Source organism: Dipodomys merriami, unplaced genomic scaffold, assembly GCF_024711535.1.
Source record: "Dipodomys merriami isolate MVZ:Mamm:240054 unplaced genomic scaffold, mDipMer1.0.p SCAF_15, whole genome shotgun sequence".
In the NCBI taxonomy this organism is placed as follows: Eukaryota; Metazoa; Chordata; class Mammalia; order Rodentia; family Heteromyidae; genus Dipodomys; species Dipodomys merriami.
Genome location: NW_027202826.1, coordinates 33,305,682 through 33,320,697, shown reverse-complemented (window position 1 = coordinate 33,320,697; position 15,016 = coordinate 33,305,682). Strand labels below are relative to the sequence as shown.

Sequence of the window (15,016 nt, the reverse complement as noted above, 5' to 3'; positions counted from 1 at the left end):
CTTCCCCCCACCCAACCTTCCCCCCACCCCCCACCAAAGTTGTAAAGTTCGTTTTTCCACATAACGACTTGTACATCTCATTGTTGCAATGGGTCCACCTGTATCCCTAGTTAAATGATTTGTTTTTTCCCTTCCCCTCCACAAATTATACCAACATCAAATACAGTGAAAGCAGGGCTTATACTGTGGGGGGAGGGACATACAAAGAAACATAGAAATCATAGAAATCTTATAAATATGTTGGAAACAATTGCATGAAAGAAAAAAATTTGAATACTTATCTTGGGGTTCATTCCCCTAACATTAACTTATCTGACCTTTTCTGCTTGACATATACTAGTTATTGCAAATAAGGGAAACCATGGGACCTATGTTTCTTTGGGCCTGCTTACGTCACTTCATATAATTTTTTCCAAGTCTTTCCATTTCCTAACAAATGGGGCAATGTCAAAGACCTATAACCATCTAATCTTCAATAAGGGAGCTAAAAAAAAATAGAATGAAAGAAAGACAGCCCTTTCAGTAAATGGTGCTGGCAGAATAATTTCTTATTCAACTATCTTATTTTAATCACATCTGTAAATCCTTTTTGTTTCATGTAAAACTACTGCATTCACTATTCACAGCTTTCAGATGTGAGCACAGGGTGTGGGCAGTATTCAATCTCCTAGTCTAGCAGTGATATTCAAAACAAGTTTACAACTGATATGCCACTTAGGGCAGGAATTCAGACTCTTAAAAATCTCTTTCACGGTAACTCTGGAGCAAGGCACTTCATACGTGTCACACTCAGCATGCAAACCCAGTGGGATCCTGGGATTTTATTATTTTGCCTGTGCTTAGTCTTTGCAATGTGTCCTTTAAGCCCCATTACAACCCTACTGCATTTTCTCCTCCTTTGCAATAATATACCCAGTGTGACATGTGCTCTTCATTCTTAGATTCTAGATTTTACCCTGAATACTTCGCTCAAAAATTGAACCCTTAACCACCATGGTTAGTGTCTTCAAGCAGGTGGACTTTTATTTAGGTAGATAAGGAAAACATAGACAAAAGCCATGCAGGCAATGTCGAGGCTCTATATCCTCAGTCATATCAATCAGTAACTTTATGGAGAACCTTGCCCTACAGATTGTAGTGATGACAGGGAAGACTTACTGATCATATTGTAAGAGTTCTCATGTAGAACATAAGGTCAAACCTTGACTAGATATTCTAAGACTAAAAACGACTACAATCAACTTTCAGCGCAAATCAAATTCCAATTCCAATCTCTTTTAGCTTCCAAACATCCTAGAATAAAGCCTAGTGCTGGTGCCTTGCATCTATAATCCTAGCTACTTAGGAAGCTAAAATCAAGGTTCAAAGCCAACCAGGCAGAGAAGTCTGTGAGATTTCTATCTCTAATTAAACAGCAGAAAACCAGAAGTGGGAGTGTGGCTCAAATGGTAGAGCACTAGCCTGGAGCCAGAAAGCCAAGTAAGAGCCTAAGTTCAAGCCCCAGAACACACATGAAATTCTAATATAACAAGACATATGAACAAAATACATAAGTAAATAAAATCTGTAGTCAAGAGTTCCAGTTCAGGAGTCTTTTGGGTTATAATATCATTCTCAACTTTCTCAAATGGGTAGTCAACCATAGGAACCAGCAGAATAGTGCATGGAAAGACTAATTCTGAGCTTTACATCTTATTAACCTGTCCTTTGTCATGAGTGCAGGCAGAAATGTCTTGCTCACAACTCAGAGAAAATAAAACCTAACAGAAATAGCTAGCACAATCCTAAGGTAAAAGTAATCATTTATAAGTACTTTTGATATTGGTGTGTAAGATGTGCTTTTTAAATTTGGACTTCTCATTTGTGTAATAGATGTAGAAAATAGAAAGGATGACCATTAGAGAGTTTGTATGTTTATTTTAATAAAAGAAGAGTAAGATCTTGATGAAGGAATAACTTTTCTATAAGGCTCCTTAGAATCATTTGTGGCATTTATAAGTCATTCTATTAGGTAAAATGTCAGAAGATAACATTTATAATATTGAAAGATGCTTTGGTGAAGGTAAATGAATTCTGGAAGCAAATACTAATTTTAAACTCTCAAAACTTGATAAGAACCTAAAATATTATTGCTAGCTAGGATATTGTCTCTGTTTAAAAATTTCTTAAAAGTTAATCCCTCCTATCTTAAATTTTTTAAAATTACCTTTATCTTGAATAGATATTCTATGATAGAAAAGTTACAATCAAGCTTGACAGCAAATAAAATATAAACTTAATTTCTTTTTTTTGGGGGGGGAGGGCCCGGTCGTGGGGTCTGAACTCTGGGCCTGGGCGCTGTCCTTCAGCTCTTCAGCTCAAGGCTAGCGCTCTACCACTTGAGCCACAGCGCCACTTCTGACTTTTTTTCTTTTTGCTTATGTGGTGCTGAGGAATCAAACCCAGGGCCTCATGCATGCAAGGCAAGCACTCTACCACTGAGCCACCTTCCCAGCCCCTATAAACTTAATTTCTATTGTCCTTAAAACATTTTAGAATATCCGTTTATGTGCATAATATATCTTGATCAATGTCACCCCTTCCATTATCCCCCCTCCATCTCTCCCAATCCCACCCATCTCCTCAATTAATCTGGTTCCATTTTCACACACACACACACACACACACACACACACACACACACACACACACACACACACACACACACACACACTGACTATGAAGGCTGCATTCTGCTTATCTTTATGAAGGAATACAAAATGATCCCCATCAAAAGACAGTCATTACCACAAGAAAAAGTCCTGTATGAAGGCACATAGTGCCATGTTACTCATTACTGCAGTGCCCGTATGACTGTGGAGGGAACAGGTAAGGTGCCAGGGATCAAAGTGTTGGTGTTTATTCCTTTGAAGTCTTAGAACACCAACTATTTACTACATGCACTTCTTGCCTCATGCTGAAAATTGGAATTCACCCATGTGTCTCTTTTTCCTGTCTCAGATGCAGCCCATTTCGTAGACTCCATTAATCCCTGCCCCCACGCAGCAGCACAAGCACACGCACACCTAAGCCAGTGGAAAAGAAAAAAAGAGTTACTCACATTCATCCATTTTACAAACATTTCCAGGCTGCAATGGGAGGGCTTTACCTCTCCTTGAAGGATGAATAAATAGTGACAACCTGTACAGTGAAACAAGGCCCCGCTCTACTGGTACTGAGCAGACGCAACATGGAGAGTACAGTTATCTGTCTCATGGTCATTTTCTTGGGAACAGGGGCCCATAAGCCAAGTTCCCCAAGGCCTGACCGCCTCATGATCAGAATGAATCAACTTATAGACATTGTTGACCAGCTGAAAAACTATGTGAATGACTTGGTAAGACCACATTTGTCACAAAAGAATGTAAATCTTATTTTTCAATTCATAGAAAAGGTGACTTTGGGGCTTATAAAAATAACTTGCAACTTTCTTTTGCTCTAGGACTCTGAATTCCTGCCAGCTCCACAAGATGTAAAGGTAAGACTTGTTGACTTGAATTCTCAAAACATATTTGATGTAAATTTGTGAGTCTAAGAAGATGGATAGTTAGGAATACACTTGTAAGTCTAACTTATTTTAAGTCTAATGAGATGATTACTAAGGGATACACTTAACTTCAGTGAATTTTGGGGGAGACTTCATTGGTAAGAGATTTACTTCTATTTTGGTCAAATATTTATAGATTTACCAACCAACCAATAAAATGCTAGGTTACATTCTTTATAACGTATTTATCTTCAGAGAGTTCTAAGTATACTCTTAAGTAGCATGTGAAGACAGAATAATGAACACAAATAAGACACTTGTGTTATAATCAGTTTTTAAAGAAAGATCTTTTAAGAATCATTAAGCAGCATGAAACTTCCCTTGTAATCTTATTTAGCAAGAAAAGATGCATGCATTAAAGGCAGAATTGACCTTGAAATAATAAACAAACACCACCACCACTTTGAATGAATGAATTATAAATACAGAGTAGAGCAACAGGAGTGTAGAAATCAAAGCCCCCTTTTGAGTATCATTGACATCTACCTCGCTTCCATGAGTCCGGTTGTTTTGGTGCTTCAGTGAAGTTTTTGAAAAGATCATTTTCAATAGCTAATCCCATCTCTGTAGCCATTTAAATCCAAGTCCTAAATTGAGGAGGATTGGCATAGAGTAGATCTCAGGAGTTGTGCCTGCTGATCTTTTTCCTTCAGTAACTTCTTCATTCTGATCTGGGACCGTGTGAGTAGAAATGCAATTGTTCTGACTGTTACAGACTTTTAATTGCATAATTTAGGATAACTATGAAAGTGCTACCAGTAATTAGGGTGCCACAAAGGGTGAGACTCAGGAAGATAGTTTGCAAAGAAAACAATTATGGTAAATGACTCGATGTAAAAGTTTAGAAAGTGAATGAGTCACAACTATTGCTTTACTCTAAAATTTACTCTCCAGCTCTGAACACAATCACTCATATTTACTAGGTTTTTTCTAATAAGCAGCATCCAAAATGAAAGTAGAACATTTAACTTATTGAAAGGACTTTTCCAATAACTGAGAATATTTCTTAACGTGTTTAGTTATCAAAACATAGATTTTCCAGCATCTCAAGCACGTTGTTTCATGACTATAATTAGGGCTTTCTAGCTACTGCCTGTCTACAGTTTGCAAAGTAAGAAATAAGAAAATACCCCATTTTCTAATGAATGTTGGTCCACTGGATTACTTCTTCATATGCTTTGTCAATGAAAGAATTTTGTTTCACAGTTTAAACTTTCTGATAGCTATTTGATTTTTATCTTTTCTTTTATTTGATTTTTATCTTTTTATCTTTTTCACTGTTACTTTTTCACTGAACTGTAAAATGAGTGGAACTCTCTGTGATATTTCCATTCATAGCTAAGCAGTGCTATAGTACTGTAGTGAAGATCTTTTTTTTCTGTAGGTTTTCTTACCATTTTTATTGTTTATTGTTAATATAAATGTGATATACAGAGGGGCTACACTTATGTAAGGCAGGTAAATAACACATTTCTTTTTGGACAATGTTACCCCTTCTCTTGTTGCTCTCTCCCAGTTTTTCCCTCCTGTTTCCAAATTGTATACCAAATTGTATAGTTCATTTTCCACATAGTGTTTAGTGAGTATCACTGCTGCATTTGTTCACCCTTTGTCCCTGCATTCCTTCCTTCCTTCCTTCCTTCCTTCCTTCCTTCCTTTCCTTTCTTCCTTCCTTCCTTCCTTCCTTCCTTCCTTCCTTTTCTCTTTTGTCGGTTGTGGGGCTTGAACTCTGGGCCTGGGCACTGTCCCTGAGCTCTTCAGCTTAAGACAAGTGCTCTACCACTTGAGCCACAGCGTTACTTCTGGTTTTCTGGTGGCTAATTGGAGATCAGAGTCTCACAGATATTCCTGTCCTGGTTGGCTTTGAACTGTGATCTTCAGATCTCAGCCACCTGAGTAGCTAGGACTACATGCATGAGCCACCTGTGCCCGGCTTGTCTCTCCATTTCTGTGATTCCCCTTTTACCCTCCCTAGGTGTAGCTAAGATCTTTGAGCTGCACTGACAGGCAAACTCAAGAAGGAAAAAAATAGTAGAGGTTGCATGGCAGAAATGTAAACAAATTACATTTTTTCATTTAAATTTTCACTTAATTTCATTATCCAACTTTTTTAGGGCTAACATCTAAGGAGGATCTGTAATAAAATTATTTAAAGGTTGGATTTTTATAGGAGCTTTCATTAGTTTCTCTAGGCCTTTCTAATTTTTTCCTCCTCCGCTCCCTCCCTCATCTCCTTCCCCCCTCTCCTCCTCCTCTCTCTTTCTTCTTCTATCTTTCCCCTGGCTTTCCTTCACTTCCTTTCTCTCTTTTCCTTTCTCTCATGCATTCTCATCTCCTTCATCTACCACCACAACAAAACTATTGTGACTGTATCCCATACCAGAGAACATTTGACATTTGACATTGTCTAGAGAAATTTTTTGTTGGCAAATTTGGGGTAGGTGAGAGTACTGGCATCTGGTAGGTAGAGGCCTGGGATGTTACTAAACCTTCTAGAATGTCCAGGACAGGTCTGACCACAAAGAACTATGTAGCCACTATTTCAGCAATGCTGCACTAGAAAACCCTGATTAAAACCCAGTGTATGCTAGAGGGCAAATAGGGACAAGGTAATGGAGTCCAGTTAATTCGATATCATACCGTGAATGGCCATGGCTTCCTTTGTGTGTGTGTGTGTGTGTGTGTGTGTGTGTGTGTGTGTGTGTGTATATGTGTGTGTGTGTGTGTGTATATGTGTGTGTGTGTGTGTGTGTGTGTGTGCATGCACGTATGGCGTGTACCAGTACTGGAGTTTAAACTCAGAGCTAGGGTACTCTACCACTTGATTCACAGCTCCATTTCCTGCTTTTTGACAATTCATTAGTGCTAAGTGTCTCACAGACTTTCCTGCCCAGGCTTTGAATTGTGATCCTCAGATCTCAACCTCCTGAGTAGCTAGGATTACAGGTGGGAGTCACTGCACCTGGCTAAAAATAGATTAAATTTTTATTGTTATTTATAAAGGTGAGGTACAGAGGGGTTACAAGTTCATAAGTCAGGTAAAGAGTACCTTTCTCCTAGTTTTTCCTTCCCATCTCCACCCACAAAAAAAAAGCTCATTTTCAACATTAGTGTCTAGTGACTTTGGTTTTTTTTTTTTTTAAAGGAGATACATATTTCAAGTATTCAATGCAAAACAAAGCCATGTGTGTATTTTCCTTCCTTCCTTCTTTCCTTCTTTCCTTCCTTCCTTCCTTCCTTCCTTCCTCTCTCTCTCTTTCTTTCTTTCTCTTTCTTCCTTTCTTTTTTTTTTTTTTTTGGTTGGTTGTGGGGCTTGAACTCTGGGCTTGGGTGCTGGCCCTGAGCTCTTCAGCTCAAGGCAAATGCTCTACTGCTTGAGCCACAGCGCCGCTTCCGGTTTTCTAGTGGTTTATTGGAGATAAGAGTCTCACAGACTTTCTTGCCCGGGCTGGCTTTGAACCGTGATCCTCAGATCTCAGCCTCCTGAGTAGCTAGGATTACAGGCGTGAGCCACCGGCACCCGGCCATGTGTGTGTTTTCAAAAAGCAGCATCTGATGCACTTTCTAGCTAAAGAGTAGTTTTTTTTTTCATCCTTGATTTGACTTCCTCACTGCTCCATCTAGCCTACTAAACTAGCAAAGAGCTCGCCTCCTCATATCCTCAGGTGTTCAAAGATGAAGGAGACAAAGGCTTGCTTTTGGCATTCACTGTTACCAAGGCTCTGCAAAGGAAAGTGGTGGTCATGCTCTCAGCACTACACACAGACATGGGCCATCCTATCTTGTAAACCTCTGGGGTGGCAGAGCATTGGAAGCTGCTTGAATGAAGACGAATCCTTCTATTCTCTTCCACACATCTGGGCAGTTAGTAGGGACAGCTCTTCTGCTTCTATTCCCCTTGGAGGCCACCTCTGATGTCTATCTACCATCAAATCCATCAGTAATGAGTCCTGGCCTGCACTGCCAGGTACAGGTCTGTAGGCCTTGTGTGAAAATGAAACATCCTTGTCCATTAACTAGCACAGGAGGACAGGGAAGGTAGGGAAGATGGCCAGGCCCGCAGGGTGAGTGCCAGCATTCCTGGCATTATTGGCTCAGGGAGTTCATCATTTCTCTGGAACTTAATTTTCTTTCAACATACACATGAAAATGTGAAGTCAGCAAAAGGAGCCTCTGTGAGAAATGCTGGTTTCTCAGACCATCGCGGATGAAGCAGTTATGTGTTTTCAGTTTCAGCTGGAAAATTTACCTCTTTAAATCTGAATATTATTTTTTTTCCAGTAAGTTAAGACGGTTGTGGTCAAAAAGAAGAGAAAAGAAAAAAAATTCAACAAACATGAACATGTGGTTTTCAAGGAAAAAAATGTGCTATAATTAACACTCATAAATAGTTTCTATTAAATAAGCATTTTGGCAAACATGGAAAGGACACCACTTTGCCTTTTTGAACAGCAGGCTGCCCCAAGATAGGGAAATCAGACACGCGGCTCTCAGTTTGTGGTCTGATATGCAAAGCAAATCAGATGGGTTTGTGTCTTAAGGATGCAAGTTATTAATCGGCATCGAGATTAGGTAAGCGCAGGGGTTGGAAAATGCAAAGCAGGCTAGATGCTATTTTCAGCTCACCACCCAGGATGGGACTCAGGTACATTGTTCTATACAGTACTGCCCTTGTTTTTCCTGGGTGGCATTGTGAGTGGCAGTTATCACATAGAAGCTTCAGTGAAATGAAGGTGTGGCAACTTTTGGGGGCTTGGGAGGGTGTCACATGTACACATTTGCTGAAAGTAAAAAGTATCTTGGATAAAAGTAACCTAGATTATTAGTCTAAATTGTGCTTTATATATATGCATACACATGTGTATGAATATATATGTATATGTGTGCACATATGTTTATATACACACGTATAAATATATACCTACATATAAACACATATATGTATACACATATACAACACACATATTGTCCCAGTACTAAGACAATATACATATAATATTTCACCAGTACTGGGGTTATTATATATATATATTAATGTACTCTCTAATATCTTAGCTTTTTCTCACAAGGCTGGCACTCTACCACTTGAACTTCTGGCTTTTGGTGGATTTAGCTGGAGATAAGAGTCTCATGGAGCGGGGCAGTGGTGGCTCACGCCTGTAATCCTAGCTACTCAGGAGGCTGAGATCTGAGGATCACGGTTCAAAGCCAGCCCGGGAAGGAAAGTCCATGAGATTCTTATCTCCAATAAACCACTAGAAAACCGGAAATGGCGCTGTAGCTCAAGTGGTAGAGCGCTAGCCTTGAGCTGAAGAGCCGAGGGACAGCGCTCAGGCCCAGAGTTCAAGCCCCAGGACCGACAAAAAAAAAGTCTCATAGACTTTGGCTGGCTTTGAACCTTGATCCTCAGGCTGCAGCATCCTGAGTAGTTAGGATTACAGGCATGTGTCACTAGTGTCTGGTGGTTTTGGCTTATTCTTTAGTCAGTAGTTGGTCAAACAAGGATTGAAGTGTTGGATCCATGTTCTCTCCACTTCTCCATGCCCTGAGACACTATTCTTGCCAACAGGAATGCACTCCCATTTGGTTGGATAAATCTTACATTACATTCTTTGACTGTTTGATTCCTATAGAACCCTACCCTAACTAACCTGAACATATATATAGGATTTTATAGAAGTCATGCATAGCTCAAAGAAAATGCATTGAATCTTAGAAAATGACATTTTCTAGAGGCAGGTACCCATTTCTTTTCCCCAAATGAGGGAATTTATCTCATTTATCTCATCTTTTGAGTTTGTAAATATGTATTTAGCACTTGCTAATCATATGACAGTATGTTTGGGGCTGTATGACTTACGTACATGACAGAAACAGCAATTAATGAAAAAGATTCTTATAAGTATTAGCTGATATTAGTACTACAGGGGGAAGAATTTCATTTTTACATCTCCACGTATGTTTATGCTGTAGTACAATCAATCTGAAAAAAATTCTTAGTCTTTGTGTGTGTATCAGTTAGTACGGGGCCTTGAACTCAGGCTCTTGCACTCTTACTTGTTTTTTTCCACTCAGGGTTGGTGTGCTATCATTTAAACTACACCTCCACTTCCTGAAAAAGAGTCTTAATCATGCTACAGCCTAGCTTACCCAATGGTGCCACCAGCCATAGTACAACTTCATAATCTAGCACATGTGTTCTTTAACCAAAATAAGTCTCTCTTAGGAAGCACAAAAGTCAGGTTGGGAATGTGGCTCAGTACAGTGCTAGGCTAGTAGAGATGAGGCCCTAGGTCTGATCCCCAGTACCAAACAAAAACAACAAAAATCTCTGTGAAGACCATGCCTCTACTCAAATCTCAAGATGATACAGACTTAGGAAGAAAAAGGTTGCTTTTTTTCTCCTCTCTGAGGAGCAGGGAAAGGTCCCATTTTCCCTAAGTCAAGGGAAGATTGACTGACATGCAGGATCTCTCATCTTTTATTGTCAAAGATAAACTCATCTGTTGAAATTTAGGTGATCCTCGTGATCCAAGACACCATACGTCATTTTCAACCTTCTGAAGAACTTCCATGAACATGGATACTGCTGATTTCTCTTTCAGGGACACTGTGAGCAGTCAGCTTTCTCATGTTTTCAGAAGGCCAAACTTAAGGCAGCAGATAAAGGAGAAAATGGGAAGATAATCCAAGGATTCATCCAACAGCTGAAGAGGAAACTACCTCCGACAAAAGCAGGGCAGAGAGAGAAACAAAAACTTGTAAGATTGTCATTTGTCATCTAGCTTATTTATATTGAACCATTATGTATCATCTATCTTGTATTTATTTATTATAATGGAATGTATTTATCATTGTACACACACACATACACATACAGAGTGCCTGGTCTCTTCCTGAACAGTTAGTTATACCTGCTATACTTAATCACACCTAGCACATTTTGAGAAATGAAGTCACCTCTCTCTATCCACAAACTTGAGACTTTCAAGTAACTGCTCAGTAACTCAGTAAGAATTTGTTAATAGTCCATAGCAGCTAACATACAATAATGCTAGTTCTCAAGGGAAGAACTCATTAGAAAGAGAATCCAATTATTAGTTAAAAAGTATTTTCCTGAAGTAAGGCAGGACTCAAGTAGTAGAGCACCAGCAGCTTTGAGCAAAAAGCCAACTGTCTACATGAGTTTAAGCCCTAGTACCAGCACAAAAGCAGGAATATTTTCCTCTCATTATCTATACTTGCATTCTTATTAATAGGAGCTAGATCTTAAGTTTGCTAACAAGGAATAAGCCTACAAGAGACAACAGCAGAGTCAATATTTGAATTTAAGCATGTAGGCCCCACTACTTGACTGGAAAGTTTGTGTGTGTACATATACATATATATATATATATATGTTGTATATACATATATACACATGTATTAATATATAGCATTTCACTATATATTAATATATACATTAGTACCCCAATGTGTGTATATATACATACTCATATATACATATATATGTATATATGGGGTTGAACTCAGGGCCTCATGCTTACTAGACTGGGGTTTGAACTCACAGCCTCATGCTTGCTAGGCATGCACTCTATACATCTTGACTCACACCCTGTAGGACTTCTGGCTCTAGTTATTTTTCATATAGCTTCTAGGGCTCACCTTGGAACATGCAGCTAGGATTACAGTGGGATCTACCACAGGTGGCTTATTTGTTGCGATGGGAGGATTCTCAGTGACGTTGCCTGGCCTGTCTCTAAGTACCATCCTCCCAATGTCTGCCTAGTGAGCAGCTGAAAGAATAACTCTCACTTAGGAAATGCTTGTGATATGACAAATGCAAAAAAGGAAAGTATAAAGCTGGGTGCTTGTGGCTCAGACCTGTAATCCTAACTACTTAGGAGGCTGAGATCTGAGGATCAGGGTTTGCAGCCAATCCAAGCAGGAAAGTCCATGAGACTCTTGTGTCCAATTAACTACTAAAAAAGTTGGCAATGGCGCTGTGGCTCAAGTGGTAGAGTGCTAGCCATGAACAAAAGCAGCTTGGGGACGGCACCCAGGCCCCAAGTTCAAGTCCACGACAGGCACAGATTTTTTTTTTAAAGAAATAAAAAAATAAGCCAATGGTAGTATCTGCATGAAAACACTGCAGTGATGCCCTACTGCAGCGTGATCGCAAGCAATTTGCAACATTACTTCCAGAATGACTTTATGTACTTTTCCAGATTTTTTTTGGTGAATGTGATTTATGTCTTTAGTTGGAAAAGTAAAATTTAAATGAACATTTTATGCATTAGGGATTTTTTTTAAAAAAAAGAATGTTACCTCTTCATTGATTTCTAGACATGTCCTTCATGTGATTCTTATGAGAAAAAACCCCTCAAAGAATTCCTCGAAAGACTGAAATCTCTTCTCCAAAAGGTAACTATCTTACGTTATGCTTGCTTTCCTATTTCCTCTTTGTCTGGGTTGCTTCTGGGTTGAGTTTGCTCACAGTGTGCTCTTTCTGCAGATGATTCACCAGCGTCTGTCCGGGAGCCGTGGGGCGTGAAGATGGTTGGGGATTTCACTGCAGTTGGACACTATACTACAGACTCTAACACAGCCTGAAACTCACCTCTCTTATTCCAAGCAGAGAAGTCCAATGTATTCATGATGGAAAAAAAAATCACAGAAAAGTATGCAAAGTTAGGATTCTCTCTCCAATTATGATATGATACTTTATGCTGTTTGGTCATTTTGGAAAAAACTTTCTAATCAGCTGGACCATTTTTGTTATGGACCATTTTTGATTGTATGAGAAATATACATTTTTGGGGGGGCGGGGTGCAAGTCCTGGGGATTGAATTTCAGGGCCTGAGCTTTGTGTTCAGGTTAGTGCTCTCCCACTTGATCCACATCTCCACTTACTGATTCATTGGAGGTTAGAGTCTCATGGATTTTCCTGCCTGGCCTGGCTTTGAAGTGGGATCTTCAGATCTATGCCTCTTGAGTAGCTAGGATTACAGGAGTATACCATAGGTACCATGCTTAAGGCTAAAAAATTTATGCAAAAATCCTGTGTGGAAATTTATTGATTTTTATGTTAGCCTTGGTCTTCGATAAGTCTATTAGGATCCTAACTTAAAAGGTGCATACCTTCATTCAAGCTAAAAATATGGAAGCAGCAGCTCACAATGAAAAATTGCAATCTTTATTTTTGCAAGAAAATGAAAACTGAGTATTTACAAGCTTTCATCTGAAGAATCTACTTTTTAATCCCAGAATGTCTAACATCTAAATGTGTAACTTATTTATGTTCTAGGGGGCTAGCTTCATCAGATTACTAAAAAAAGGTCTTTTCTATTAGGTTTATCAAAATATTTAAATTCAATATACATGAACTTATTTACAGAATAGACTGTCTTTGTTGGTCATTAAAGTAGTCTAGGAATGTGGATTTAATATTACCTCTGCCCAACCTCATGTCCCTTCATAAGCTAACATTTTAAGCTGGTAAAAATGGTAACTTAAAACTATAGAGGGACATACTAGGGAGTCTCCTAAGCTTAAAATAGAGATTAAAAATATTTGGCTGCCTTCTAAAATTGTTAGGGGCATATTATGAGCATAGCATCTCTTTCTTTCTTTCTTTCCTTCCTTCCTTCCTCTCTTTTTCTTTCCCTTTCCCTTCCCTTCCTTCTCTCCCTCCCTCCCTCCCTCCCTCCCTCCTTTTCTTCCTTCCTTCCTTCCTTCCTTCCTTCCTTCCTTCCTTCCTTCCTTCCTTTCTTCCTTCCTTCCTTCCTTCCTCTTTTTTTCTTTCTTGTGCCTGTTCTTGGGCATGAACTCAGGGCCTGACCACTGTCTCTGTGCTTTTGAGCTCAAGGCTAGCACTTTACCACTTGACCCACAGTTCCACTTTTGGCTAGTTTTAGTAGTTAATTGTAGATAATAGTCTCATGGACTTTCTTTCCTGGGCCGAATTCCAATCATGATCCTTCCTACTCAGCTGGGATTATAGGGATGAGCCACTAGTGCTTGACTTCTTTCCTTCCTTTCATTTTTTGTCGGTCATGGGGCTTGAACTTAGGAACTGGGCATTTTGGCTACAAGCTTGTGCTCTACCACTTTAAGCCATAGAGCCACTTCTAGTTTTCTGGTGGTTAATTGGAGGTAAGAGTCTCATGAACTTTCCTGCCTAGGCTGACTTTGAACCATGATCCTCATATCTCAGCTTCCTGAGTATCTAGGATTATAGAGCCTGGCCCTTTTCTTTTTCTTAAAACAAAATTACCACGATGAAGACATTCCAAACCCTGTTTGTATTTTAATCACTTGTTGTGCATGCTGTCCATAAACAAATTTAATCAACTATATAAAATCAAAGTTAGAAGGCAAATTGAGAGGCCAGGAAGTGTCCTGTCCCAGCTTAGAGCAGATTTTTGCTTAAACACTGCAGTCTTTCAATCATGGCTGGTAAAAACAGTGCTCGGCCACTTCATGTCAATTCCAGATAAGAAACTAAAACTGTAGTAAACGTTTTCTCAACTGGTATAAGCTATTTCACTGTTTCTTAGTGTTAAAATGGATCTGAGTGTGTAAGAGGATATGGGATGGAAAATGTGTTATGCTCTGCAAAGAAGACCTGTCTACTTAAAAGTGGTTCAAAAACAAATTCAGACTTAATTTATAGCTCTAAAAGGTGTAGTGAAGATATATTATTTAATTAAACCTCAATGAATCTCAGGAGCATGGTGTTTTTGTTTAAAAATCTTAAATGTGTTATTACAATAGAATAATGCTGCCACGTGCCTACTGACGCCATCATGCATATGATCCTGCCCACATGTCACATGGTGCCGGCCCAGATGCTGACAATGTTGCAAAGAAGCATGACGGCACAGGGCTTTAGACATCATAAAGACAGAGTCTCTCTAATTTGTTTCTGGCTTTCTACCTGTGGACTTCTTGACATGATGATCTGATAGTTAAAATAATGTATTTATGTTGCTGTGTTGGTTAGAAATCTTTTTAATCTTTTGACCAGACTACTGTCTCTACTTTTCTGAAGAGTAAAATAATTTATTGGGGACATTGGCTAAAAGCCCAGTAGTTAAAACATCCATTAAGGATCCCACCCCCATCTAAGAATGCTTTACATCAACAAGCTGACTGAGACTTGAATAGCTCCCGTCCCCACTTCTCTGTTCATGACTTAGTGAGTTCTTAAAAGGGATAGTGTATTCATATATTATCTTGTTGATAGCAACTCCTTTGTGAAACTACTTACAGATAAAATAAAAATTTAAAAGAAAGTGACATGAGGAAACCCATAACTATCACTGTTTACCTGTGGGCGGAGAGATGGGAAATACTTTTGGATGTAAAACTGTGTTCACTAGCTTAAACTTTTGGGGCTTCTATTTTCTTATTTGTACAACAAGGGTG

At 39.1% G+C, this 15,016-nt stretch overlaps 1 protein-coding gene across 1 annotated transcript; it reads left to right on the top strand.

The window, feature by feature from the left end:
- The first annotated feature begins 3,227 nt into the window (after window positions 1-3,227).
- Window positions 3,228-12,347, top strand: Il21 (interleukin 21). The gene is made up of 5 exons (XM_070022057.1): window positions 3,228-3,376; window positions 3,482-3,517; window positions 10,192-10,347; window positions 11,933-12,010; window positions 12,102-12,347. Exons 1-5 carry the CDS (start codon window positions 3,230-3,232, stop codon window positions 12,138-12,140), a joined length of 456 nt encoding a protein of 151 aa, XP_069878158.1. The 5' UTR covers window positions 3,228-3,229; the 3' UTR covers window positions 12,141-12,347.
- Window positions 12,348-15,016: the final 2,669 nt, after the last annotated feature.